Source organism: Amborella trichopoda, chromosome 13 (assembly GCF_054954075.1).
Source record: "Amborella trichopoda isolate Santa Cruz 75 chromosome 13, AtrichopodaSantaCruz75HAP2 v2.0, whole genome shotgun sequence".
In the NCBI taxonomy this organism is placed as follows: Eukaryota; Viridiplantae; Streptophyta; class Magnoliopsida; order Amborellales; family Amborellaceae; genus Amborella; species Amborella trichopoda.
The window spans coordinates 49,542,997-49,570,982 of record NC_142348.1 but is presented as its reverse complement, the minus strand read 5'-3'; the positions used below and the strand labels follow the sequence as shown (position 1 = coordinate 49,570,982).

The window sequence follows — 27,986 nt, the reverse complement described above, 5'->3', positions numbered from 1 at the left end:
GTCTTTTTTGTGTTATTCTTTTCTTTATTTCTAGGCACCTATAGGCTTGGGCTAGGCGCTTGGGCCAACACTGGCCCGGTTCAGCCTGGCCCAACCATCTTTTGCAAATTGTTTTCTTTTATATTGGTTTGGCCCGGACTAAGCTCCTTTGGCGGCCGGGCAGGGCCTAGGCTGCCCCTATGGGGACTAGGGCCGAGCTACGGCCATCGTTGGGTCGCCCCGGCTCAGACCATTATCAACCCTACGTGTTGTGTCTTCGCTGCAGGACCATAATAGTGTCTGAACCCGCGTGGCACCAACAGAAAGCCCCAATACGTACGTTTCGGAAAGAAGGCACACCTGTACTGCCCCAGTTTTGGGGCTTGCAAATACAGGCCAGGGTTTTTAGTTTTCAATTTTATGATGAAAGAAGAGTTATTAGGGTTTAGGGTTCTTGCGGTGCGAGTAGAGTATGAGGGCTAGTAGTGCTCCACCCTGCTATGCTCCTCCCTTGCAAAATCCTTCCTCATGGAACAAGAACAAAACCCCGCCCATTTGCCATTTCACTGTAAGTGAACTTTTGAATCTTCTCTTAAGAGAAAATGCATGTTTTGCTCGTCTTTACGATTCGAATTTTAGCGTTTCGTTCTAAATTTGAAATTATGCTTTGGTCTGTATTGTTTCGGTGCTTTTTCTACATTTGAATTTACCATCTGCTCTGATTTCTTGCAATATTGTTACTGGGTTACTTGTTACTTATTTAGGGTTCTATTCTGCTTTCGGTTCACTGAAATTAGGGTTTTGATTGCCTCTATTTTAGCTTGTTCGAGTTAATTGCTTCGATAATTGTTGTTCTAATGTAAGTGATTAGTGTGAAAATGTGAATGGAAGAGTCATGGAATTTGATAAGTGTATGCATAATTATTTATGGTTTTTTTTGTATTTGTTTCTTAACATTTTTCTTTTATCCAATGCTTCTGATTTGATTGACGTTTGTTAGGCTTTTGCCACTGTTTTGATGTTAATTTGTCTTGCTTATGAAATAGAGGTACAAATCACCTCTGCTCCTCTTCTACTCATTATATTTTGAGTATATCCCTAAACATGGTTTAGTAACATGTCCAACAAAAGTTTATTCAAATTACTAGTTTTTTGTTTTCCAATAATCCTTCGAGGCCCACATCATATGAAAATCTCGTCAGAGGCCTCATAATTGGTTACATCTGTGATTTTTCTTCATCATCCTAACAATTTCTTGTTTGTGTGTCATGAAGCTAATTGGGGGCAATGTTGGCTGTCTTTGTAACATTTGATTGTATTGATCAAGAATCTTTTCTTTTTTCAATTATTTGGTAGAAATATTTATTGAGTTCATGGTTGTTTACTAAAAATCAATATCATTATTTTGTTTTAGTTTTATCTGGTTTTGTTTGCGTGGTTATTTACTCAATATGAGTTATTCAAAAATAATTTAATTGAATTGGATTATAATATTGTGGGGGCATAGCATATAGAACATGGATTTTCTTTATCATTACAATGGTTTTTGTGATGAAAGTAATTGGCAGATCAATGCCTTAAATCATATGAATGGCAAAGTTAATTACTTGGAGAGCCCATCTAACCTTGAGAAGGCGTGGAAAACTCTATTGTACTGGTTATTGAATTTAATTTGAATACTGAAACAAAGTTTAAAATCTGTGTTCCTCTCAGCCGAAGATAAATGGAAAATCTGCAAACGTGAGAAGTCAGAGCATATCAGTTAGGACCTCAACAAAATGTAAAGTGATTGAAGAATTTCTGGCACTTGTTCAATTGTAAGCTGAATTTCTTACATGCTTACATCTATTTCTCTTTGTTTCTTGGATAATTACTCCATTTTTCAGGTTCCCTGATGCCAATCGCTTCCTTTGACAGTGGGGCCATGCATATTACTAAATCTTCTAGGTCCAGTAGAAAACCCCTTGTCTTCTATTTACCCAATCAAAAAGATGGAACTGGGGTCATTGATCCTGTTGCTATTGAAGATGTGGAAACAAAGTTAGAGTCAGAAAACATACCTATTATGGGGATTGTTGCTAAGAGAGAAAACTTTAACTATCGAGAACCTTTTAATGGGAAACCTGGTTCTGTTTCTTTTTGCGGTTTGACTTATCAACATGTAGAGGAAAGGCAATTAATCTCCTCGCCATTCAAGGAAGGGACTGGTTCCTTCCTTTGGATTTTGGGGCCGGTTGTTTTGATATCCTCACTGGTGCTTCCTCAGTTTTACATTGGGAATTTTGTGGAATCGGTTCTTCAGGATGAAATTTTGTCAGGTAACATGCTATTTCCTTTTCTTTCCCAACTAGAATCCGATCTGTACTTTATTGTGCACTCAATTTTTTTCTTTTTAGGATTGCATGTTGACTGATTGTTTTTTGTTAAATTTATTTATATATGGTTCTTCTAATTGAAATGTTCATGTTTGTGCTTGGGTTCCTACTTTTACTCTAGATTGTTGAGAAGAAAGTTCTTCGATGTGCATCTTTACCGGTTATTGGTTTATGCAGAACAAACTTAATTGCATTTAAATCTCTCAAAAAAAAAACTTAATTGCATTTAAATGGATAAACATCTTTGCTGTTATATTTAGAATTTGTGCCTATTAATATTATTGAAAATATTCTTCTTTCAAAAATTTGTTTTTTCATGGGTTGAACTATTGTTAATCAAATTAATACAGTAACTGTTCATTGACATTTTACTAATAAGGGGCGGAAAAAAGTGTTCATTGACACGTCAGGGGTGTTGGTGCCCAGTACAGGACTGTGTCGACCCCAAAAAAGCCAATCTGTTGACATATTTTAACAAAAAATAATAGACAGCATGAACAGAGACAGATAAAATCTGAATTACATAAAGAAAATCGGCATATAACTTCAAAGAAATTCTACGGTTTGGGCACAATGGCTAGATGGTATGCCGCTCTTCTATTCAAACACAATGTCTGAGCTGAATCCTTTGCTTACCACACAAAGGGAATCACTCATTGTTTATTTCAACAAAGTATTTGTGGGCCTATGTCCTTTTGGTTGTATGCTTCATGAACATGGTACAACTGCCAGAATCTGTTTTATAAAAAAAGAACGAAAAGATTCTTGTAACTCAAAATGTAAGTTTCATGTACTATAGTTTGCATGTAAGTAGGTACATAGTAGGTAAATATAAACAGGGACTTGTTGCCCAATTATGCGTATTCTAAAAATGTTCTTCTTGTATAACCAACTTTTGGAAAACACAGATTTGGAGACGCAACCTCGCAGGGGGTGAATCCTAGTCGGTCGCTGAGTTCTGAGTTTGACCAATCTAGACTCCGTCAATATTCTCAACAGAATCTCAGTTTTTTTTTTTTTTTAAAGACTCTATCATGACACAAGTTGTCCAAGTTGGAGTCATCCGGATCAGGCAGGTTTCTGGTGCTGGTTTCGAGTAACTCGGTGGAGTCAGATGTTTAAACATTATATAAAATTATAATGTAACTTAGCAGTATATGTGAAGTTATAAATCTGTACCATAAAACTAATTAACTATAGGTTACTCTGGGAAAGTAAAGGGCTTTTTATTGCATAAAATATGCAATATAGTTAAGAGCTTCAAAGTGGTCATTGGGGAGTTTTTGGCAAGTGTTTGGCAGTGTTCGCCAACGACCAATATATGGAGTGCAACTATGCAAGATGCTGCTCCATTCCCTGTTAAGATGTCACTCATTCCCTTTTAATAGGTTAGAGATGGATAGAACCCTCTGCCTTTTTTTCATCTCTATTCCACTTTCTACATTTCAGTGCTGTCCCCATTGTGTTAGGCTTTTGCTGGGGACTCTGGCAAATTAAGTCTTGTGATATCGCATGTAGTGCAACAGGCACAGTATATTACTGCTCTCTTGTACCATGGATGTATTGTTTAGCTAATTCTGTCTATATAATCATCAGAATATAGTGTGTACATGCTTTATATATATATTTTGTTTCGTCTTTTGGGAGGCTCTGGGCAGAGGTGGTCAAGGTGGTGGGTGCCACAACTTGACATCTAGACTTCCATTCCAACTGAGCTCCAAGTTAGCATTCAAAAAATGGAAAAAAAAAAAAAAAGAGACTTTCTTTCAATGAGCCATTATTATTTTATAAAAGACGTTTAGCATGGCAACTTTTTTTTTAGTGGGAATTTTAATGATTCCTAAAGTAGTACAAGGAGACGTATATAAGAGTCAAAGAGTTACGAAAAAGGAAAAGATTGCCAAACAGCTATTCCTCACATTGTCATCCCTGATTTGGACCATGGAGTTTCCATCACCAATGGAATCCGTATGGACATGGAGAAAAGAGATGATCATACTTTATAGAACAAGTGATCTGTAGGATCCCTGAAGGGCATTTGCATTATGGAATATAGGAAGCCTTGTTCACCCAACATTTTATGTTTAATGAGAATGATCCTTTATGTGCTAAACCCATCTAGGAGGGAGTGGTTTAAACTTGAGCGCTTTGGATACCACTTGTGCAATGGAACCTGCTAAAGTTTTCTAGACCACAGCCATCTCATTTGTAAATTAATTCCTTGAAATTTTCCATTCTCGCATTATCAAAATAAACTTCCATGAAGAATAATTTCCTTGTGCTGAAAACCAAAATGCTACCCTAGGTGCTAGGTTTCCGTAATTTACTCATGTTTACATGTTGCACATACATATAACTGTATTCTCTTTCTCCCTATGTGTGCGTGCGTGTGTGTTTGCGCGTGCATGTACATGCATGTGCGTGCTTGTATGTGTCTTTGTCCATGTGTGCGTGCTTGTATGTGTCTTTGTCCATGTGTGCGTGCTTGCGCTGAACTTATAACTTTTATTTATCATTCAAGGTTTTATGGACTCATTGTTCGGGACGTTCATGTGTGTGTAGGCATTATAACCACTCTATGCTCTGAGGTCATGTTTTATATTGGATTGGCGACATTCCTAGTCATAACAGATCATGTGCAGAGGCCATATCTTCAATTCAGCTCAAAGAGATGGAGCCTTATCACGGGCCTCAGAGGTTACCTCCATTCTGCTTTCCTATCGATGGGATTCAAAGTATTTGCTCCTACAATGGCCCTTTATGTTATGTGGCCAGTGCTTCGTGTGGCTTCCCTTGTTGCAATGGGACCTTTCCTACTCGGTTGCATGGCCCAATTGGCCTTTGAGATTTATCTTAGCAGAAAGCAGTCATCTTCTTGGCCCCTTGTGCCGATTATATTTGAGGTAATTTGAGACAGTCATGGGTTTTTCATGCTTATAGTCTTCTTTTTCTTTCAGATAGACACTCACAACAAGTCACTTAGTTCAAAGAATGGTACCTAAATGTTTCCGGTTTTATAAAGATAACAATGTGGTTATGGACTTTGGAACAATGAGAAACTTCATTTATTTTGTTAGAGATGATGAAACTTGATAAGACACCTGTTTCATTATTAAGGACCTCTCTGTCTCACACACACACATAAGCCTGAACTCATATTCTTGGAGAGAGAAAAAATGATTGAAGACATCTATTTTATCTTGTGAACCTCTCTCTCTCTCTCTCTCTCTCTCTCTCAGGCCTGGGTGCCAGTCATTGAGACTAGTCCCTACTTCTCTCTGTCCCCCAACTTAGAGAGTGGGACTTTAGCACTTAATTTTGGTTGTTTTCACATATGCTGTATTTTTAAGGTTTTCTTCCCTTATGGGGAATTAAATAGTTGGAAATGTGATATTTGCAGGTGTACAGGTTGTTTCAATTGAGCAAAGCTGCATTATTCATTGAAAAAATCATGTTTTTGATGAGGGGTTCAGCAATGTCTCCAGTGATGTTAGAGAGAAGAGGAGCACTAATAGCCACGTTGGTTGTCCTTCAATTGCTTGGTATTGTATGCCTGTGGTCCTTGACAACTTTTCTTCTTAGGCTCTTCCCATCTAGGCCTGTTGCCGAGAATTACTGACCATTTTGTCTTACATTTAGAGTTATATTTTCATCTCTGTTAGTGATGGGTTGCTCTCTCTCTCTCTCTCACACACACACACCACAACACGCTTATACTTGTACACATGCACACACAGAATGCAGTTTGTCAGAGCAGAGCACCAAATTGTGGAGCTCTCTCTCTCTCTCTCTCTCTCTCTCTCTCACACACACACACACGAGTATGTAACAGTAGGTGACCAAATTGTGGAGCACCAGCTGTTGGCAGCAATATCCAAATTTGGGTTAAGAAGAGTGCAGAAAGCAAACCTAGATTTTGGATTTGTTTCCTGCAACAAAACGTTCTTAAGCTTTACGACTTTGGGCATTGGAGGTACAAAGTTGAGGTTCGGAACAACTTTGGACTTTCAATAACTAAAATATGATTTTTAGTCAAAATGCTATAGGTTGAAGATTATTTTAAACTTCAGACCTTTAGGTCCGATCTAGGGGGGATTTGGGAAAAATAAAAAATTCATAAAAAGGGGGAATGAATGTGAAAGCAAGTTTTTTTGGGGAGATTTCTTAAAGAGTAATTGCGAGAAATATCTCTTTTTGAAATAAATTTGAAAAATATCTTAAAAGTTTTTCGTCTGAACTTTTTTAAGTTTTTGCCAAAAATGTCCTTCATGGTTCTTAGGAACTCTGATGATCCAGCACCCAATTCAGTTTGTGGACCATAATGGTACCAATGGTACCGTCATGGTCAAATGTCCTAAAATGATGATCACGACCCCATTAATGATTCAAGGATCTTTGGACCATATGTTTATTGATTTGATCATAGGGACCATTGTGGCGTTAATCATACTCTGATGGTCCGTGATGTAGAACAGAACGTTGAACCATCATAGTATTGTTAATACCGTAGTGGGTTATAAAATAACTTGAGCCGTGAGTGTTGGGTGTTGGACCTGTGTATGGAATTCTTGGTAAAGGAAGGGAAAGTATAGAATGAGATCATTTATCTTTGGTACAAGGTGGTGATATTTATCTGGACTTTTGGATATGAAATTGGGTGGCTGTAATTATTTCATTGAACAAATTCAAACTTCAAAAGAAATTTTTTCGAATTTTGTTTTACGTCCAAGCTTTTAAATTTCATATTGGATGATTGTAGTTAATTGTGACTATTTTGTATTAAAAATAAATGGTCTCATTTTATAGAAAGTTAAATGATGGATATGGATGTAGTTTTCAAAAAGGAAATGATATTTTTAATAATTCCTTTTCTTAATTAACAGTTGTTTGGAGGGATATTGCACAAATTAATCAAAAATGGTTTTTAATCTGCCCAGTGTTAAGACTCCCTGCGTTGAAGTGGGAGATCGAATGTTCATGCCATGAAGTTTGTTCGTAAAAAACGAAGTTGACCTGCCCTTTTCCTATTAAAAGAAAATTTAGTAACATTATGGCAAGTGATATGTAGAAAATATCAAATGTAGTGGAATTTATAAAGGGAAAAGATACCTGTTCGCGTATGGGCCAAGAGGAACGCCAACAGCTTCGATTTTCAATCCCATATCCACGGCCACGGTACTTTTCTCCTTGCTTTTCGTAACACGTGGTAGAGACAAGGGGTGGAGAAAAATGGAGAGAGAGATGCAGAGATCGTATGCAGAGGAAGGAAGGAAGGGGAGAGAGATGGTATGTTAATTAATTTGCACACCGGAGAGAGCCAAGAGAAAAGTAACACAGGCCGTGGGATATGGGATTGAAAATCGAGGCCGTTGGCATTCCTAGCCCATACCCAAGCAGGCGTTTCCAATCTTTTTCCTATATATATACACATAATAATATTTTCTGTTTGTATGTTGCTTTATATTATTTTATAGATATGATATAATTTTTTGGATCCGATCGGATGTGAATCCAACTCCCATATATCATTCAGATCCGATTTTGGATCCGATCTGGATTTGGATCCGATCTGGATTTGGATCCAGCTACCATGTATGTTTTTCAAATCCAAATTCATATCCTGATGGATCTTTAACCTATTCGACCCATTCTCAGCCCTAGTCGCAATGCATTAAAAAGTTCCAATACATTACTTGAAAACGCATTTAATTTATAAATGGAAATCGTTTTTACTCCCAAAATACAACCTTTTCACAAACAATCTTCTCCTTCCTAAATTGCTCTCTCTCTTAAACAAAGGCAACTCTAGTGCTCTAATATCTTGCTGTTCTCTACACTGAAAAGATATGTGTTTGATCTTGTGTTTTCACGTATCGCTAGTATTTTCCCATAGAATGTTATTCACAGTTATTACGGTTTCCTGCTAATTATATTCATTTTCTTTTAAAAAAAAAAAGTGAGCTGAACTTGGGCGAGTAACCAATACTCACCCAAAGCCCGAGTATCTTGATCGAGTCGATTTTCGAAATACTGTACAACTCGCATTCTAATGTCTCTATTTTGTCAGTGCAAATATCGTTCTTTCGTCTCTGTCTTTTGGGCAAATCTTATCATTCTCACTCTCACTCTTTTTCATTCTTCTTACAACACCGTCTATTCTATCCCGTTTTTGCAGTGGTTAAGGCACAAGAAATCAAGATTCCAATTACTGACGAAAACTGCCAGCTGTTCAACGAGTAAGTGGATGTCCACTGTTCTTCCATACTCTCTCTCTCATGGAAGAAATAAATTGCAGGATTTTATGGTGGAATCCAAAGGTTTGAAAGGGAGGAAAATAGCGATGATAGAGACAGTGATGAAAGAGAGGGCAGGAGTTGAAGAGAAAAACCATGACTGGCAAATGAAGAAGTTGTTCTTGCATCCTTTAATGTTGATTATGATCCACCAAGCACCAGCTCTCCCATTAATAATCCCTCACCCTCCCATAGGGCAAATGAAGATGTTGTTCTCGCATCCTTTAATGTTGATTATGATCCACCTAGCACCACCCCTCCAATTAATAACCCCTCACTGCCCAATAAATAACTTAGAGAAATGATTGGTGACCTTACTATATATTTTCAATAATCTCTACCCATATATCATATGGCCATGTAATGAGAGAAAAATAAGGATAATTAAATGTATTCTTTCTCTTGATTATAATGTGAAATTAGACATGAAACTTTTAGATTCAAAGAGTGGTAGTTCGGTTGGTAATGTGAAAATTAGAGATGAAACTTTTAGATTCAAAGAGTGGTAGTTTGGTTGGTTTGATGTGTGGGTTAATTCTTTTATGTTTGTTTTGTATGTTGCAGTCATTTTTCCATAATTGACTTTCTAGGGATCCTTTTGGGTCCCAATGTTCAAATTTGGAAACGAGGGTCATGGTGGAGAACCAATTGTTTAAGGTTTCCATTGTATAATAACATATTTAGACTATTAATTTATGTTGTCTTATCAATGTTTCAAGCCGAGTAACTCGGCTGACTTTGAGTAGGCTTGGACATGCATCGTTCAGTGCACTAGTAAAAAAAAAATTAAATAAAAAAAATGCAAAAAATAATAATTTTGAGTTTTCAAATTTTATTTATTTTTTCATATTCATGATCTCCATGTTGGAGATTATATGTCTTTCAAATTAGATTAAAAAATCCACCTCAAAAATAGATTTTTAAGAGGTGACTTATTTCTACATGACTCATAAAAATCGTGTCCAATTAAAAAAAGAGCATGTTGGGATAAAACATCCTAAATCATCAATAGAATCATATAAATGATCTAAAAACATATTTCTAAAACATTTGATGAGATTTTTATATTTCTAAATCATTAAAGTGATTTTCTAACAAAAATTAACAGTTTGAATCAATTTTAAATGGCGTCGACTTGTCCCTTGGAAGTCACCTCGGCCACAGGCGGAGTTACTTGGCCGATTGCAAGTGTACTGGGCCGAGTCTTTAAACACTGGTATTGTGCTTTTGTGTTTTTGATGTAGGAAGTTTTGAAAACGGCTCAAAGGAGTTCTTTGATGCCCAGCAAGTATATAAGAAATATTTGGCCAGTTATTGACATAGGAGGAGCTAAAATTAAAACCTCATTTTATCATATGCTCTCTCTCTCTCTCTCTCTCTCTTAAATACACAAAAAAATGTAACATGAATGTTAAATATTGTGCTTAACTGAATGGCTCTATTGTTCCATTCCTAGCATCTTTGGCACCTTGCACCACTATCACTTTCTCATAAATCTGTACATTACCACAACAAATTGGAGTGCGCTTAGAGGCAAGATCAACTCTCTCCCTCTCAAATTTTTATAAAAGATTTTCTACAAAGAGACCATTTATCTTTTGTATATGAAGGTCACAATTGTTTTTACCAATGGTTTAAAAAGTGGATCGGTGACCCAGATCGAGTACCTCAAAAACCGATCCCGATCGGTGAATCGGGGATCCGGATCGAGAATCGGGTGAATCGGTCAGAATAAAGCTTCAAAAAAATCCGAAAAAAATATTAAAATTCATTATAAATATTGTTTTTTAGGAATTCAATAAGAAATGAGGGTACTCCATTAAGAATTTTCATGTTTTTGCTTGAATATGCGAATATTGATATGTTCTTTCCCTACATGAACTACTATTCAGCATTTAATTTACATCACACAAAAGGATAAACATAGAATTATCATGGAATAAGTATATCAATATACATGGACAACAATAAAGCATACAATTAGTAACATACGATCTAAAAATAAAATGACAGACGACGTTGTTGTTCTTTTTGGTCACGCTGGTGCCATTGATTGAATCCGTTTGACAATTCATTGATTCGATCTAAAAACGAATCATCGATATTAGCAGGCGTCTGATTATATCCAAATCCTTGAGTGTTAGTGTTTTGTTGTGTTCCTAATCCAAAATCCCCGAAGCTTGTCCATCCTTCCTGCTCACCTACATTGTCGTGCTCATCCCTACACTGTTGCTGTTGGGACTCGATATGTGAATAATATGGCTGCGATAGGGTGGCCTCAGAATCATCGTCTCTCTCATTTTCTCTTAGACCCCCTTCCCACTCTCCCTCATTAGGTGCAATATCACCGACATCTCCGACGAATTGTGGATACGTTGGCTAGCTGCTTCTTCTTTCATGCTGCTCATCACCTTCTTCAAGATCTTCTTCATCAATAGCCTCAAGGAACGCTCTCTTGTGCAATACTGGCTCCTCCTCTTCTACTACCCATTGGTTTGCTGTGTCTGTGACAAATATTGTGTCTACGTCTATCGGCCCATAGTCTTCAAGCTTCTTTCTTATTTGTCGCTCTCGGAAGTTTAAATTATAATAAACGTACACTAGTTTATGAAGCTTCTCAGAAGCAAGTTGATTCCTCTTAGTAGTGTGCAACCATTGGAACGTACTTCAGTTGCGCTCATAGCCAGTAGCAGAACATGTCTGGGAGAGCACCTTGATTGCTATCTTCTTTAGGTGAGGTGTATCAGTACCATATATCTCCCACCATTCAGCTGGATTAAAATGCAAAAAGCATTATAAGGACAAGAACAATTCATAAGATTAAATATATGAATGAACAAAATATTAGCGAAGGGATAACCTGGATCCATCATAGTTTGAGAATTCCTGGCAATTCTAGTTCCGAAGGATCCTATAGCGTCCCTATACATAGCAAGCTAAAACAAATATATTACGTTTTAGTGCATTATTCCTCACAAATATAACAACTCAATGAAGTTCTTACCCAAACATTAAATAATACCTCTTGTATTGCTGCTACTTGGTTTCGATGGCTTCTCTCCAACCTTGCAATAATGTATCAGACCCCTTCCATAATCTTGTGGGGATGTTTAGGTGTCAAATAGAAAATTTTTAGGTTGAAGTAGTAACCTACAAAATATATAGATAGAAAAATGTCATTTACAATTTCATAAAAGAATGATTTAAAATGAAACATTGTAATGATATAAATATATATTTACCAGCATAATGAATTGGACATCCAAATTTGGTGTTCCACCTCTTTTCTATAATCTCGATCACTTTGCTAGCAAAACTACACTTCTCCCCAATAGCTGATTTCGCCCTCTCAATACCTTCATAAAGGATACTCATGGTAGCTTTCTTGTCAGCATCATCATTCTTAACACCGTGACCAAAGGGGCAGCAGTGGCCTCTACAACACTGGAACATCGAGACCAGAACCGCCTATTTGAGACTATGTTGTCTACTTTTATATCGATACTGGACTTCGAGAGGCGGTCATTTAACCACTCTTCACAGGTAAACAATCTCTTTAATGCACCTTCAGATTCTCGAATGGAGTTCACAACTAAGTAATCGGTCGCAAAGCGGGTTATGACATGCCTCATTATCTCTTTTTTCTTAGAGGGTTCTCTAAACAGAAATAAAATTTTAGAGTGGTTGTATATAAATCTCGACACCAACCTTGCTTCCTCTAGAGTCTCCTTCACAATTTTGATCTCACCGATCTCCTATAACATAAGATCGATGCTGTGTGCATCACACGTCCATACTAGATGCTTCCTCTTATCCATTAACTTGCTGCCCGTAGAAACACATGCACGTGCATTGTCCATAATAAACTGGACTACATGCTTATCGCCCATCTCCTCCACTATCTGATCATATAGTCATACGTAGAAGTTTGCATCCTTCTTCGTCCCTGATTCTTCTTGTTAGACAAAAAAGCTATACCTTTTGGGGAATAGGCCAAGAAGTTTAAAAACTCTTTTTTGCTAACTTTATTCAACCAACCATTAATCATGAGAGTAATGCCTGTCCTTGGCCAACTCTATTTATATTCTTCAATCCACTTTGTAACTTCCTCCACCTCTTCATCTAATATTGGCCCACTGAGCTTATATGCCGTCGGGGGTTTTACCCCGGGCCCGACTATCTGGATTGCACTGACCATAGGTAGAAAATATGGGCTATTGGCTGCATCAAAGGGAATCCCTTTATCGTAGAACCATTTACCAACATATTTCCACAACATGTTTCTTGTACCTTTAACCATGCCTTTTAGGGTCATCTGTTGTGACTTAGGCTTTGAGAGAAATGAGTCTTTACGACCATGACCTGCAATACTGGCACTCTTAGGTAACCTAGAAACAATTTCTTTAATATTTGATTCTCCTTGATACATATTGCCACCAACCCCTCCATACATATTTGAGCTGGACCCGCCATACATGCTCGAGCTTGGCCCGCCATGCATGTCTGAGCTAGGCCCACCATGCATGTCTGAGCTAGACCCACCGGGCATTCTAAACCCATGTTCCCTCTGATATTGTTCATGTAAACTCAATCTTGTGGCCATGTCCAGGTCATTATTATATTGCTTTTCTAGGTCATTATTATATTGCTCTTCTATATCATTCCTGCTTGATGGCATATATAAACTAGCTATCTCCTCATTCATCCTATGTTTGGCAATTTTTTTATCTTTGATAGCATTAAGAATTGCCGCCATCTGTTTTTTTTACATTACTAAGGACACTAGTGCATGCAGAAACATCTCCCTTAACCCCTGCCAAGTGTTGCTTGAACCTATGTACCCCACTACTTATCACTCTTTGACAGTAATTACAAATAATTTTATCTTTTTTGTTGGGATCAAGTCTGACCCCATGTTGTCATGCAGGGTCTTCTGCAGATCTTGACATGATTCAACTGTTTTAAGATGTAAAAAGTTAAAAATTAACTTGACAGTTCAACAAGAAAAAGAATCACCATGTGTAGTGATAATATGTTGGGGTAGTTCATGTAGTCATATTTGTTGTTATTTGTTATTGCAGAATACCTCTATTGGCAATAATATTTTCGTACATATCAATTACAAACATTCAGGATAATATAATACAAAATGCAAGCTCCAAACATGGCTACAACTCAATTATCAAGAACATACATTTTTTACATTAAAAAATTCATAATAAAAACAATTCTTCAAAGAGCCACCTAACATTAGTCATTCCAACTAAAAAATGCATTAACAACAGATTAAAAAAATATAGTTTTGCATTAAAAATATAATAACATGCATTTTTTTGCATAAATAATCTATCAACATACAATTTTTTCAACAAAAACTTTAACAATAAAAAATTTAAATATGGTTTAATACCTCATGATAATTAAAACCTTGTCACGATTTTCACATCTTTTCGGAAAATCATCATTATTCAAAAAATTCGATCATGGAAAAAAAAAAAAAAAAAAAAAAAAGTAAAGCAAACTCAAACAATAAAAATTTAAAATTGGGTTTAATACATCATGATAATCAAAACCTTATCACGATTTTCACATCTTTTCGGAAAATCATCATTTTTCAAAAAATTCGATCATGGATAAAAAAAAAATAAAAAAAAAAGTATAGCAAATTTTCAAAAAATTCGATCATGGATTACAAAAAAAATTTCGATCATGGATTAAAAAAAAAAAATCACAAATTTTCAAAAAATTCAATCATGGATTACAAAAAAAATTCAATCATGGATTACAAAAAATTCGATCATGGATTACAAAAAATTCGATCATGGATTACAAAAAAAAAAAAACAAACATTTTGATCATGGATTACAAAAAATTCGATCATGGATTACAAAAAATTCTATCATGGGTTACAAAAAAAAAAAAACAAAAACAAAAAATTCGATCATGGATTAAAAAGAAAAAAAAAAAAAAATTCGATCATGGATTACAAAAAATTCGATCATGTATTACAAAAAAATTCGATCATGGTTACACAAAGAAAAAAAAAAAAAAAAGAAGAAGAAAAATTATGTTCTTCACAGAACCATCTTACATAAGCCATTTTAACAAAAAAATCCACCTCTAAGCGAATAAATTACATCCAATTGAGTATATTTTCTGATAAACAACAATATAAGGAATCAAAACCCTAAATTTTGAACGCTTTATCATCAATAAGTCAATTCAAATCGATTAAATTGAGCAAAAAAAAAAAACGCAGTTCTTTTATTCACAGACAACAGTCATTGAATCTAAAAAATGAAGCTCAAATTGAATAAATCATATCAAATTGAATACATCTAATTATAAAAAACACTATAACGATTCAAAACGCTAGAAATCTAACACATTATTTGTAATATATCATGAACAAAAAATCGAAAGGCGGAGAAAAAAAAAACAAAACAGCAGAAATTTTTTTCCACAGACATCACTGTGTTCATCTAAAAATTTATGCTGTAATTGACCAAATTAAATAAAATTAAATATGTTAAATCATAATAGACACAATAAAGATTAAAAACCCTATAAATTGAACTCATTATCTTCATAATATGCAGTGAAATTAATCATATGGAGGAAAAAAAAAAAAACCCAAACTTCTTACTTGGTTTTGTGAACCCGAGCCTTCAATCTCCAAATAACTTTGTTTTTCTCAACGATTATCACAAATTCGTAACAGAAGGTTTTGATGAACAACTTTACGATCAAAATGCCTACAAATTTTGACAGATTGATGCCCTATTTGGCATGAAACACAAGAAAAGGCGGAAACCCAAAAAATGCAACTTTCGTGATCCAAGAACACAAAATTTTTCAACTATTTAATTCGTGAAAATGCTGAATAAAGCTGTTTAAAGTTTGCTTATTAGATCACATGTCAAAAAAAACAAGATAAATGATAAAAAAATGATAAATTTTGAAGAATCCCTTGAAGAACACTGTGCAGCCCGTGTTCTTCACGGGACTTGCCGAGTCCGTACAGTGAATCGGCGAGTCACTGTACAGAATCTCCCGGTTCTCTCTAGAACCGGGCGTTTCCCGATTTTTTGAGCGATTCGAGACGTCTCCTGTTGATTTCCGAGTCGAACCGGACGGCATTTTTTTAATCACTGGTTTTTACTCATTAGATCTCCAATTGTATAACTTAGGGTGAGTCACGAAGTATGAATTTTTTTTTTGAAACTTTATATCTATTCAATAACAGTCTTACAACCACTCATTTTTAAATTCAATAGATAATAATGATTGAGACCTCCACATACTTTGCAGACAATCCCTATTTATAAATAAAAATACACACAAAGAAGTACGTCACCAGGCAAAGTTCTTTGGTCTCAGTTATCTTCCATTGATCAAGAATGATATCTCCCTACCCTTCTGTACAGCTCAAGAGTACAACATTGGTTGTCACGGGTATACTTTTAATAATAATTTGAAATCCTTAGTTATTTTTAGAAAATTTATGTATAGATATTATTTTTTTTGGGTATTTTGTAATGGTCTAATTTTTCAGAAATTTATGCAGACTCCTCCTTTATTGCCTTTTATAGTTTTTCCAGTTTTGCAATAGTTTTTTAATTGTAATAATCCTAAAAAATTTTTAAAAAAAAAAATGAAAAAAGAGAAAAAAAACTTTTAATAAGTGATGGTCCATATGAGCATGATAGTCCCTAGGGACCATCATTACTTTCAAAAGCTTTTGGTTTAAGCTTTTTTCTTTCTTTTACCACGTCCTTAGTTGACGTGAGCCTTAATCGTCGTTAGCATAATATTAAGGTACCACCTAAGGTATGAGGTGGAGTCTAATAAAATAATATAATAATATGTTATAAGAATTTAAATTCAGAGAGGTGAAGATTTCCACCTTAGAAAGTTTTGAGATCTTTTTCTCTAGTCGAAACGCAGTGAGTTCTTTCTCTCTCTAGCCGAATTTTTATCGGAAGCTCCCTCTCAAATATTTTAGGTAAGTGACTTCATTATCTTGAAAAATAATCCATTTTTTTTTAAAAATGAAATGAAATAATTATTTCTGCTTATTATCATGAATTTTAGGCGCAATAAATTTTATGCGCAAGCGACCTCATTATTTTGAAAAATAATCTTTTTAATAAAATTATGATATTAAAAATTTTAAATGCTATAAATTCTTAGAAATAAATTTATTTATTTATTTTTCTTGTCTATTGTTAAAACATTTTAGAAATAAAATTATTACAAATAAATGTGATAGTTCTGCTTTTACTAAAATTGTGAGATTTCTTTCTACTGTTTTTGAATATTTAGATATTGTAAAATTCATGTGCAAATGACAGCCTTATTATTTGAAAACTGATATTTTTACAATTGATTATAGCAATGTCTGTGAAATATTTATTTACGAATTGACATCCCATAAATTGTGATGATTCCGTATTCTTGAATTTCTATAAGAGTCTTTCTATACATATTAGATTGGCAATTATGCTAGAATGTTTTTACGAATTGCTACCTTTCTAAATTTGAGCCCAAAATATTTGACTGGGTGTTTTTAAAATGTTATTGAAAGTGACTGTTATTAATGGTTTAAGTGAAATTCATATTAATGATTTTAGTGATATGTTGAGTACATGATATTGCTGCTTTTGAATGTTTAAAGAGATTTAGAAATACTTTAAGTATGCAAGTGGACTCATCCGGTTAGCCGGTGAGGTATAAGTGGACCTATCTGGGACGCCGGTAGGGATTAAGTGGACTCATCCGGTACGTCGGTGAGGTATAAGTGGACCTGCAGGGATTAAGTGGACCTATCTGGGACACCGATAGGGATTAAGTGGACCCATCAGGACGCTGATGGGGTATATAAGTGACTTACTTGGGACGCCAGTAGGGTATTTTGTGAAATCATTTGAATTATGCACTGCTGTTAAAATGTTATATGCCTTTCAATTATTCGGATTATACTTAATTATGCTTTTTTTGAAAGTGAAACTGTTAATGCATTTCTGTTAATAGATCTCATTTTTTAAAATATTGATATCTTTCAATCATGATTATTTTTAGGATTATGATGATTACTTACTGAGTAGCCAAACTCATCAAATTATAGTAAATATTTTTTTCAGAATAACTGCAGTTACATTTTGAGTGCTCGTCAGGATCAACTTTGGAAGATACTGTAGTTGTGCCTAAACTTTCTTTTGTTACTTTGTAAGAATTCGCCACTATAAATTTATCCTATCAATGAGAAGTATATATGTTTTGACTGTCACATCTCAAGAATACCAGTATTGTAAATTCTTGGGGCGTGACAATTATGGTATCATAGCAATAGGTTTAAGATTCTTAGGAAATTTAAAAAGAATGTACTTAAAATCACATTTATTGCGTGTATAGACTGAGACGAAGTGAAGATCCAGAATAACTGAAGCTAATATGGAAAGAATTCACAAAGCCTTGGAAAATATGGTTGCTCTAATGCAACATCAGATGGAAGACAACAATCCACCCCGGCAGTCAGTTACGGGAAATTGTGGGAGTGATATCGAACAATTTAAGAAATGGAACCCACCTTCTTTTAAGGGTACTGTAAACCCACTGAAAGCTGATGGATGGATTATGCAATTGGAGAAAATATTCGAAGTTATGGAATGTCCTGATGATAGGAAGGTGGCCTTGGCAGTTTTATGTTAGAAGGTGAAGCTCAACATTGGTGGCGAATGGCAAAAGGAGTATTGGTCAAAGAAAATAACTTGGGAAGTATTTCTAGAGGCATTTAATGAAAAGTATTTCCCAGATTTTATTCGAGACCAAAAAGAAATGGAATTTCTGGAATTAATCCAAGGAAACCGGACAGTCGCACAGTACGAGGCCAAGTTTACTGAACTGGCCAGGTTTGCACCACATATGATTAACAATAAGGCAAGAAAGGTGAAGAAATTTGAAAGGGATCTCAGACCAGCTATTAGACGCAGAATATCAGTCTTCAAATTGAGAACTTATGCTGAAATAGTGGATCGAGCCCAAATTGTCAAAAAAGATTTTGAAGATTACCAAAAGACGAAAAATTAGAAAAGTCAGGTTAGACGCACACCATCTAATCGACATCAGCTTGAAAGGGCAAACAAGAAGCCAAGGCTCTTGCCACTTCAAAGCCTAATAGAACCATGTAAAAAGTGTGGGAAAAACCATGGATCAAGCCCTTGTTATTGGAATACAGGAGCCTGTTTTAAATGTGGAAAATTGGGGCACTGGATTAGAGAATGTCCTAGCTTACAGATGCAACAGCTTTCAAAGCAGGGAGAGATAGCTCAAAAGCCTCAGATGAAGGGAAGAGTATTTTCGATCACCTAGCAAGACGCTCAGGCCTCAAAATCAGTGATTCAAGGTACTATTATTATCTTCCAAAAAGTAGCTCATGTTTTGATTGATCGATCTACTCATTCATTTATGTCGCCACACTTTGCATGCCACTTAAAGGTAGAACTAGAACAATTAGAATACATTCTAGAGGTAGCCACACCGATGGGAAATTCAAGTGACACCAATATAGTGTACAAATCCTGTGTAATAAAGATAGAAGAAAAGGAACTGTTAGTTGATTTAATACTCCTAAAAATTCAAGATTTTGATGTAATCTTAGGCATGGATTGGCTTTCTGCATACCATGCAAGTATTGATTGTTACAAGAAAATGGTTACCTTTAGTATTCCGAATCAACCATTATTTTATTTCAATGGTATCAAAGAGACTCCCCATCATATTTAATCTCCTGTATTTGAGCTAATCGCCTCCTTCAAAAAGGGTGTCAAGGCTTTCTTGCATATATCAAATAAGATAGGAAGGAAGAGATAAATTTGGATACCACGCCGGTTATCGGAGAATTTCCCGACGTTTTCCCTGAAGAATTGCCAAGATTACCGCCTGACAGAGAAATTGATTTCTCTATTGAATTATTGCCAGGGGTAGCCCCAATTTCTAAGGCACCTTACAGAATGACACCTGCAGAACTTAAGGAACTTGAACAACAATTGGAAGAATTATTAGATAAAAGTTTTATCAAGCCCAGTGTGTCAATTACCTAGAATCAAGTGACAGTGAAAAATAAGTATCCATTACCTAGAATTGATGATTTATTTGATCAGTTACAAGGATCACAAATGTTTTACAAAATTGATCTTAGATCTGAATACCATCAGCTTAAGATTAAAAGTGAAGATGTTCCCAAGACAACTTTCAGAACACGGTTTGACCATTATGAATTTTTAGTCATGCCTTTTGGATTAACCAATGCACTGGCTGCATTTATGGATTTGATGAATCGGGTCTTTAAGCCCTTTTTGGATAAATTTATTGTGGTATTCATCGATGATATTTTGATTTATTCCAAGAATCAGAAGGAACATGAGCAGCATGTAAGAATGGTATTGCAAATATTAAGAGAAAAGAAATTGTATGCCAAACTTAGTAAATATGAATTTTGGCTTGGACAAGTGACACTTTTAGGACATGTCATATCAAAGGAAGGTCTTTCAGTTGATCCTTCAAAGGTTGAAGCCGTTGTTAATTGGAAACAACCAAGTAATGTGACTGAAGTTCGAAGCTTTTTGGGATTGATAGGATATTACAGAAAATTTGTACAAGGATCTTCTCGAATTGCAACCCCATTGACTCGATTGACACATAAAAATATCAAATTTGAGTTGACAAGTGAATGTGAGGAGAGTTTTCAAGAACTAAAAGTTCGATTAACTTCAACAGCTATTTTAACTATTCTTGAGGGGAGTGGGGGATTTGTGATTTATAGTGATGCTTCAAATAAAGGCGTGGGCTGTGTATTAATACAATATGGGAAAGTAGTGGCATATGCATAGAGACAGTTGAAAGAATATGAGAAAAAAATATTCAATTCATGCTTGGAACTGGCTGCAATAGTATTGGCTTTGAAAATGTGGAGGTATTAACTATATGGTGAGCAATTCAAAATATACACATATCATAAGAGCTTGAAATACCTTTTCTCTCAGAAGGATTTTAATATGCGACAGATAAGATGGATGAATTTCTTAAAAGATTATGATTGTACAATCCATTATCATTAAGGAAAAGCTAACGTTGTGGCCGACGCTCTAAGTAGAAAATCTACGGGAGTCTTAGTTCATCTAATGATCCAAGAAATGAGATTGTTAGAGGAAATAGTAGATTGACATCCAGCTCCGTCCATTAATGGTGTGGTAAGTATGATTGCCAACATTAAGGCAGAACCCCAATTAATCCAACCGATTTGATCGATACAAATGAAAGACCCTCAGCTTATAACAATTGTAGAAGAGGTGAAGCTGGGAAAAAGAGACGAATTCTCTATATATAGTAAGGATTTGCTAAGATTCAAAGGTCGGATTTGTGTCCCGAATGATGAGAGTGTAAAGAAAGCTATATTGGAAAAAGCACATCACTCTCGTTATACGATACATCTCGGAAGTATTAAAATGTATTAGGACCTAAAAAAAAACCTTTTGGTGGAATAATATGAAAAAAGAGATAGCACTATTTGTGTCTAAGTGTCTAACATGCTAGCAAGTAAAAGCTGAGCATCAAAGGCTCGCCGGGTTGTTCCAGCCTTTACCCGTGCCAGAGTGGAAGTGGAAGCACATCTCTATGGATTTTGTCTTTGGTTTGCCTAGAACAAATTCAGGACATGATAGCATTTGAGTCATTGTGGACCAGCCGACCAAAGCTACCAATTTTCTGCCGATTCGCACGACATAGATGTTGGATCGACTGCCCTAGTTGTACATTAAGGAAATAGTGCTGTTGCATGGAGTTCCGGTCAGTATTGTATCGGACAGGGATACTTGTGGACCAGCTGACCAAAGCTACCCATTTTCTGCCGATTCGCACGACATAGACGTTGGATCGACTGCCCTAGTTGTACATTAAGGAAATAGTGCGGTTGCATGGAGTTCCGGTCAGTATTGTATCGGACAAGGATACTTGGTTTACTTCTAAATTTGGGCTAGGCTACAGTCATCCATGGGGACGAGACTCACCTTTAGCACTGCCTTTCATCCTCAAACTGATGGACAATCGGAGAGGACCATCCAAACTTTGGAAGATATGCTGAGGGCCTATGTCATTGACTTTACAAGAAGTTGGGATGACCATTTACCCCTGATTGAGCTTGCTTATAATAATAGCTTCCAAGCCAGTATCCAGATGACACCTTATGAAGCCCTGTATGGAAGGAAATGCAGGTCACCCATATGTTGGGACGATGTTGGTGAAAGAAAGCTTTTGGGGTCAGAAATTGTCCATGTAACCACAGATAAGATAACATTATTTCGAGAAAAGCTCAAGACAGCTCAGAGTAAGCAAAATATTTATGCCGATAACCGAAGGAGAGATCTTGAATTTGAGGAAGGTGATTGAGTTTTCTTAAAAATCTCACCAACAAAAGGCATTATGAGATTCGGCAAGAAAGGAAAGCTGAGCCCACGTTACATCGGACCATTTAAAATCCTGGAAAGAATCGGAGGTGTCGCTTATAGACTTGCCTTACCACCCGAATTGGCAAACGTCCATAATGTCTTCCATATATCATCACTACGAAAATATTAGCCGTACCCATCCCATATCTTGAAATATGAACCTTTACCGATCAAGAAGGACCTATTCTTCATTGAGCAGCCAATTCTGATATTGGATAGAAGGGTACAAGTGTTGTGCAACAAGGAGATTCCTTTGGTCCGTATATTATGGCAGTACCATTCAAGAGAGGAGTTGACTTGGGAACGAGAAGACGATATCAGAGAAAAATATCTCTATCTTTTTCAGTAATCAGGTACACAAATTTAAAGGATTAAATTTCTCAAAGGGGGGAAGAATATAATAATCCTAAAATTTCAAAAAAAAAAAAAAAAGAAGAGAGAAAATAAACTTTTAATAAGTGATGATCTATATGAGCATGATGGTCCCTAGGGACCATCACTACTTTCAAAAGCTTTTGGTTTAAGCTTTTTCCTTCCTTAGTTGACCTGGGCCTTAATCGTCCCTCACATAATATTAAGGTAGCACCTCAAGTATGAGGTGGAGCCTAATAAAATAATATAATATTATGTTATAAGAATTTAAATTTGGAGACGTGAAGATTCCCACCCTAGAAAGTTTCAAGATCTCTCTTTAGTCGAAACACAGTGAGCTCTTTCTCTCTCTAGCCGAATTTTTATCGAAAGCTCCCTCTCAAATATTTTAGGTAAGTGACTTCATTATTTTGAAAAATAATCCGTTTTTTATAAAAATGAAATGAAATAATTATTTCTGCCTATTATCATGAATTTTAGGTGCGATAAATTTTATGTGCAAGCGACCTCATTATTTTGAAAATAAACTTTTTAATAAAATTATGATATTAGAAATTTTAAATGCTGTAAATTCTTAGAAATAAATTTATTTATTTATTTTTCTTGTCTATTGTTAGAAAATTTTAGAAATAAAATTATTAGAAATAAATGTGATAGTTCTGCTTTTACTAAAATTGTGAGATTTCTTTCTACTGTTTTTGAATATTTAGACATTGTGAAATCCTTGTGCAAATGACTGCCTTATTATTTAAAAACTGATATTTTTGCAATTGATTAAAGCATTGTCTGTGAAATATTTATTTGCGAATTGACATCCCATAAATTGTGATGATTCCGTATTCTTGAATTTCTATAAGAGTCTTTCTATACATATTAGATTGGCAATTATGCTATAATGTTTTTACGAATTGCTACCTTTCTAAATTTGAGCCCAAAATATTTGACTGGGTGTTTTTAAAATGTTATTGAAAGTGACTGTTATTAATGGTTTAAGTGAAATTCATATTAATGATTTCAGTGATATGTTGAGTACATGATATTGCTGCTTTCGAATGTTTAAAGAGATTTAGAAATTCTTTAAGTACGCAAGTGGACTCATCCGATTAGCCGGTGAGGTATAAGTGGACCTATCTGGGACGCCGGTAGGGATTAAGTGGACTCATCCGGTACGTCGGTGAGGTATAAGTGGACCTGCAGGGATTAAGTGGACCTATCTGGGACGCCGATAGGGATTAAGTGAACCCATCAAGACGCTGATGGGGTATATAGGTGACCTACTTGGGACGCCAGTAGGGTATTTTGTGAAATCATTTGAATTATGCACTGCCGTTAAAATGTTATTTGCCTTTCAATTATTCGGATTATACTTAATTATGCTTTTTTTGAAAGTGAAACTGTTAATGCATTTCTGTTAATAGATCTCATTTTTTAAAATATTGATATCTTTCAATCATGATTATTTTTAGGATTATGATGATCACTTACTGAGTAGCCAAACTCATCAAATTATAGTAAATATTTTTTCAGAATAACTGCGGTTACATTTTGAGTGCTCGTCAGGATCAACTTTGGAAGATACTGTAGTTGTGCTTAAACTTTCTTTTGTTACTTTGTAAGAATTCGCCACTGTAAATTTATCCTATCAATGAGAAGTATATATGTTTTGACTGTCACATCTCAAGAATACCAGTATTTTAAATTCTTGAGGCGTGACATTATTTATATTTTCATGAACTCTAGGATTATCCGAGAGTCCAGATGGGATTGCTCAAAAGTAGGGTTGTTCGATGTCCCAAATATTGGACCACCCTATGGTAGTCATTTTCCTCTATTTTGGAAGGGTGCAATGTTTCAAGCATTCGAACCAAACCCCCTTTTTTCTTTTTAAGGCTTAAAAAATGGTCCCATAATTGCAACATTTGATTGTCGTTTTGTTTTTTATTTTTGGTTAAAATAGAATTTCGATGTTTGAGACATCGGACCAATAGCGCTTTTAAAAAAAAAGTACCCACTAGGAGGATTTGCTTGATGTAACATTTTTGGAATCAACATGTGAATAATTTCCAACAAAAAAATTAAGTTTTTTTCTGCATAGATCTTAGGGGTGGCAATGGGCGAGGTGGTCTAGTCCGATTGGTCGGCCTGGCCCTAAAAAAACAAGGGCTTGGATCACAAAATGTGGCCCGAGGGACATGCCTAGGCTAGGCCAAGACAAGCCCAGACCAATTTAACCAGCTGGACCTTATATTTTTTCATTTTTTTTGCATTGTTTTCCTTCAATTTTACTCGGTTTCGCCCGGCCATAAGGGGAATAGGGCTGGGTTTAAAGAAAATAAGGGACTATTTACTACTCACACCTTACATAACCCCCAGTGTAATTCCAAAAAAAAAAAAAAAAAAGCTTAAAAAATTAAAAATAAAATTTTTAAATAACCCCATTTTTTATCTGTATAAGTATCATTTATTTTTCCTAAGATCCGAAATGATATATGTAAGAATAAGAAATCATGTGTGATTTTGGAAAAGGCAAAACTACGGTTTTTATTTATCTATTTATTGTTTATTTCTTAATATTTCTATTTGCCACAAAATTGAAAATTGAAAAAATTTATAGAAACACCAAAATATTTTTATATAAAAAACATTAATGCTAAGTATTTCCACACCTAATATTCAAATAAGAAACATTGTTGCAAATCTTGGGTAAGAGCGATGGACGGATGGTCTGTATTATTTTGGTAAAAAAAATCATCTCGGGTATCATGTACACAGTTTTACCAACAAAGTTGTTAAAAACGGTGTAGTTTGTATAAGGGCGAAGCCTAAACCATCCAAGTAAGGCATTGTTGGGAATGTAGCCTAAGATGCCTTTTTATTTGGGCAATTTCTTTTGTAATAATGGTCTAAAAGCTATATTGTAGTAAATGTGAAATTTCATATGGTTAACTAGAGCAATGCTATATACTTAGATCTATTTTTGAGCTTTAATAAGGTGTTGCACTGCAGGGAAAAACAAGTGGTGTGTTTAAATTCTTTATAAGAAATATTTTTTATCTATTATAGATATATAAAGTTTATTTAATTTTTAAATATATTAAATTGTAGGAATACTTGGATGAAATCCTATTATGTGAGTCATTAGTGGATGCATGACAGGTTTAGCTCATTACATATGGTTAATAGTTTGGTGACAACTTGTTAATACTAATTAGCTTCACTTAAGGGAATTCAGATAAGAGTTATACTTGAATCTCAACTCCTATAGACCTTGAATGCGAGAGTTACAAACCAAAATAAGATCTCTATAAAAAGAAGTTACCCGTCATGAGAAAAGATACAGAGAATGATGTAAAATAGGTGAAGGAGATTCATCAAAGAGGATTATCACGGTAGCCTGTCACCGGGTGACTTGGTCTATAGGTTTTGGCGTGGAACCTTAAGTTCATCGTATGATTTAAGGATATATCCGAGTAGGTTTTTTATCGGTTTTATTTATTTATTACTTTTCTTTATTGGGACTAACAGGCACACTTTCAAATAGTGTAAAAAATTATAGTTTTAGTGTCAATTGTTTTTTATAATGGCCTACAAATTTATTTTCATCTCTAATTATAACAATCAAAGCTTTAAAAATAAGTTAGATCAAGCAGATCTAAGAACAGTTGAGAATCTTGAAAATTGACGGTTGAGATAATGCATTACAAGATCCACTATTGTCAAGACTGCAAGTCCATTTATTTAAGGTCCATGTATTTGAAGATCAATATTTTAAGGTCCATGTATTTGAAGATCAATATGATTAAATCTGAAGGTTTTTTGGCATCGAAACAACTTTTTCAAATGAATTTTTGAGGTGCACTTTAATTTGATTGTTTAGGGCTTCAGCCTTATATAAACTTATTCATTTTAAAAAATCATTTATCTAGATTCTCCCTCATGAATTTTTATCAAAAATACCTAAATTACCCTTGTTCGAGTTTGTATGTCTGAACAAATAAGGGCATTTGGGAATTTGAGAAACAAAAGTCACTCGAGTGTAATGACCAGTAGCTCCCAGCTTATTCATTTTTAGTTTTTACATATCATGAAGTTGTTCTTTATTAAAAAGAACTTACTATGGTTTGCAACCTAGAGCAAGAGTTTTTTTAATGAAATTATATTTTTCTCGCTTTAAAACCTAGGGAACCCAGCTATTTAGGGAACTTGGCTCATGTAACTTACATGACAAAATTACTAAAATACCTCTATCTTGGGGAATTTGGGTATATTCTGAATTATAGTTGAGTAGCTACTTAAATTATTAAAAAATGGTGACTAGTATATCATCAATGTAATTACTTTGTTTTAATGTTATATGGTTTTTAGAATTGTTAGTTGAATTTTTTTAAATCTCTGGATATTTTATTTATCAAATTTGAATTTATAAAAATATATATATTAATTTTACATTAATTCAATTATTCAAATATGATTTTATGAATTTCTAAAATTGGGATCTAATTAGAGTGTGTAAGAACAGTATTAGTACCTTTTGTTTTTGGAATATATGATGATTATGATCAGCGGAAGTGGTTTCATGTTGGGGAAGTCTGTACTCATTCATGATCCAGCTGCTGCGGGTGCCTTTGGGGGCCTTCCCCGAATAGAAGACAAGGGTTTTCTTGAGACCGATCGGCCTGCTGCTCCTCTCACCACGGATCATGCGGTCCGCACCTGTGGCCTTCCAGTAGCCGGATGTCGTTACGCGGTTCGGCCTGTCGCCATTCCGATACTTGCGGTCCCTCGGCACATAAAAGAACCATTCCTTCTCACCTATCACTGCATGTGCTGTTATATTTATGTACAGAGAGAAAGAGAACATAATTAAGTCAGTCAGTGAGTAATTAGAAGCTCCTCCATAATTGAAGAGCATGAATTAAAGAGAGACCTGGAAGTTCCCATGGATCATAACGGTAGAGGTCGAGGAAAGTGATGAGTTCAACACTGAACCTCTTGCCTTCGACCTTACGGCGTAAGTAGAATTCTACCAACTCTTCCTCTGTAGGGTGAAATCTGAAACCTGGCATCAACACCTCCTCTCCTCCTTCCTTCTCCGCGTCATTCATACTGTTCATCATCATCATCATATCTCACAGATACTTCACTACCAACATCTCCTCCTCCCCCTCTCATTTATAGCTAGAATCTCAATCAAGGGCATTCTACAGTTAAGAGAGGACACATGATAAGAACAATCAACCTCATCTATCTGCTAGAGTTTTCGTGTAATTTTTGTTAGAGAGAGAGAGAGACGGGTGACTGTTGTTTTGGAGAGAGATGATACGAGTAGTGTCATAGACAACAGTCGGTCCATGAATGAATAAATAGGGCGGGCCTGGCTTAGGTGCTAAAGAAAGATGCGAAAAGGACAATTCAAAACACACACAAATAGCGAGAACCCATCCCTCTAAAACCTACGCAGC

At 35.3% G+C, this 27,986-nt stretch overlaps 2 protein-coding genes across 10 annotated transcripts; one reads left to right on the top strand and one right to left on the bottom strand.

Annotated features, from left to right (window-relative positions):
* Positions 1 to 9,092, top strand: LOC18446005 (tRNA-processing ribonuclease BN). 6 transcript variants are annotated; one of them, XM_088856781.1, is made up of 6 exons: positions 7 to 547; positions 1,693 to 1,759; positions 1,866 to 2,297; positions 4,917 to 5,257; positions 5,755 to 5,896; positions 8,530 to 9,092. In XM_088856781.1, exons 1-6 carry the CDS (start codon positions 452 to 454, stop codon positions 8,592 to 8,594), a joined length of 1,143 nt encoding a protein of 380 aa, XP_088712907.1. In that variant the 5' UTR covers positions 7 to 451; the 3' UTR covers positions 8,595 to 9,092. The 6 variants fall into 6 exon arrangements, with proteins under 6 accessions (XP_020530363.1, XP_020530362.1, XP_088712907.1 ...); XM_006856131.4 differs by having other exon boundaries at positions 1,693 to 1,796; positions 1,897 to 2,297; XM_088856782.1 differs by having other exon boundaries at positions 148 to 547; positions 1,693 to 1,796.
* LOC18446006 (NAC domain-containing protein 35) lies at positions 8,533 to 27,986 on the bottom strand. 4 transcript variants are annotated; one of them, XM_020674706.2, is made up of 3 exons: positions 27,452 to 27,986; positions 27,053 to 27,351; positions 8,533 to 8,892 (listed from the first exon to the last, which is right to left on the bottom strand). In XM_020674706.2, exons 1-3 carry the CDS (start codon positions 27,648 to 27,650, stop codon positions 8,872 to 8,874), a joined length of 519 nt encoding a protein of 172 aa, XP_020530365.1. In that variant the 5' UTR covers positions 27,651 to 27,986; the 3' UTR covers positions 8,533 to 8,871. The 4 variants fall into 4 exon arrangements, with proteins under 4 accessions (XP_020530365.1, XP_088712909.1, XP_011627776.1 ...); XM_088856783.1 differs by having other exon boundaries at positions 8,533 to 8,924; positions 27,452 to 27,942; XM_011629474.3 differs by lacking the exon at positions 8,533 to 8,892 and adding an exon at positions 10,057 to 10,143 and having other exon boundaries at positions 27,452 to 27,942.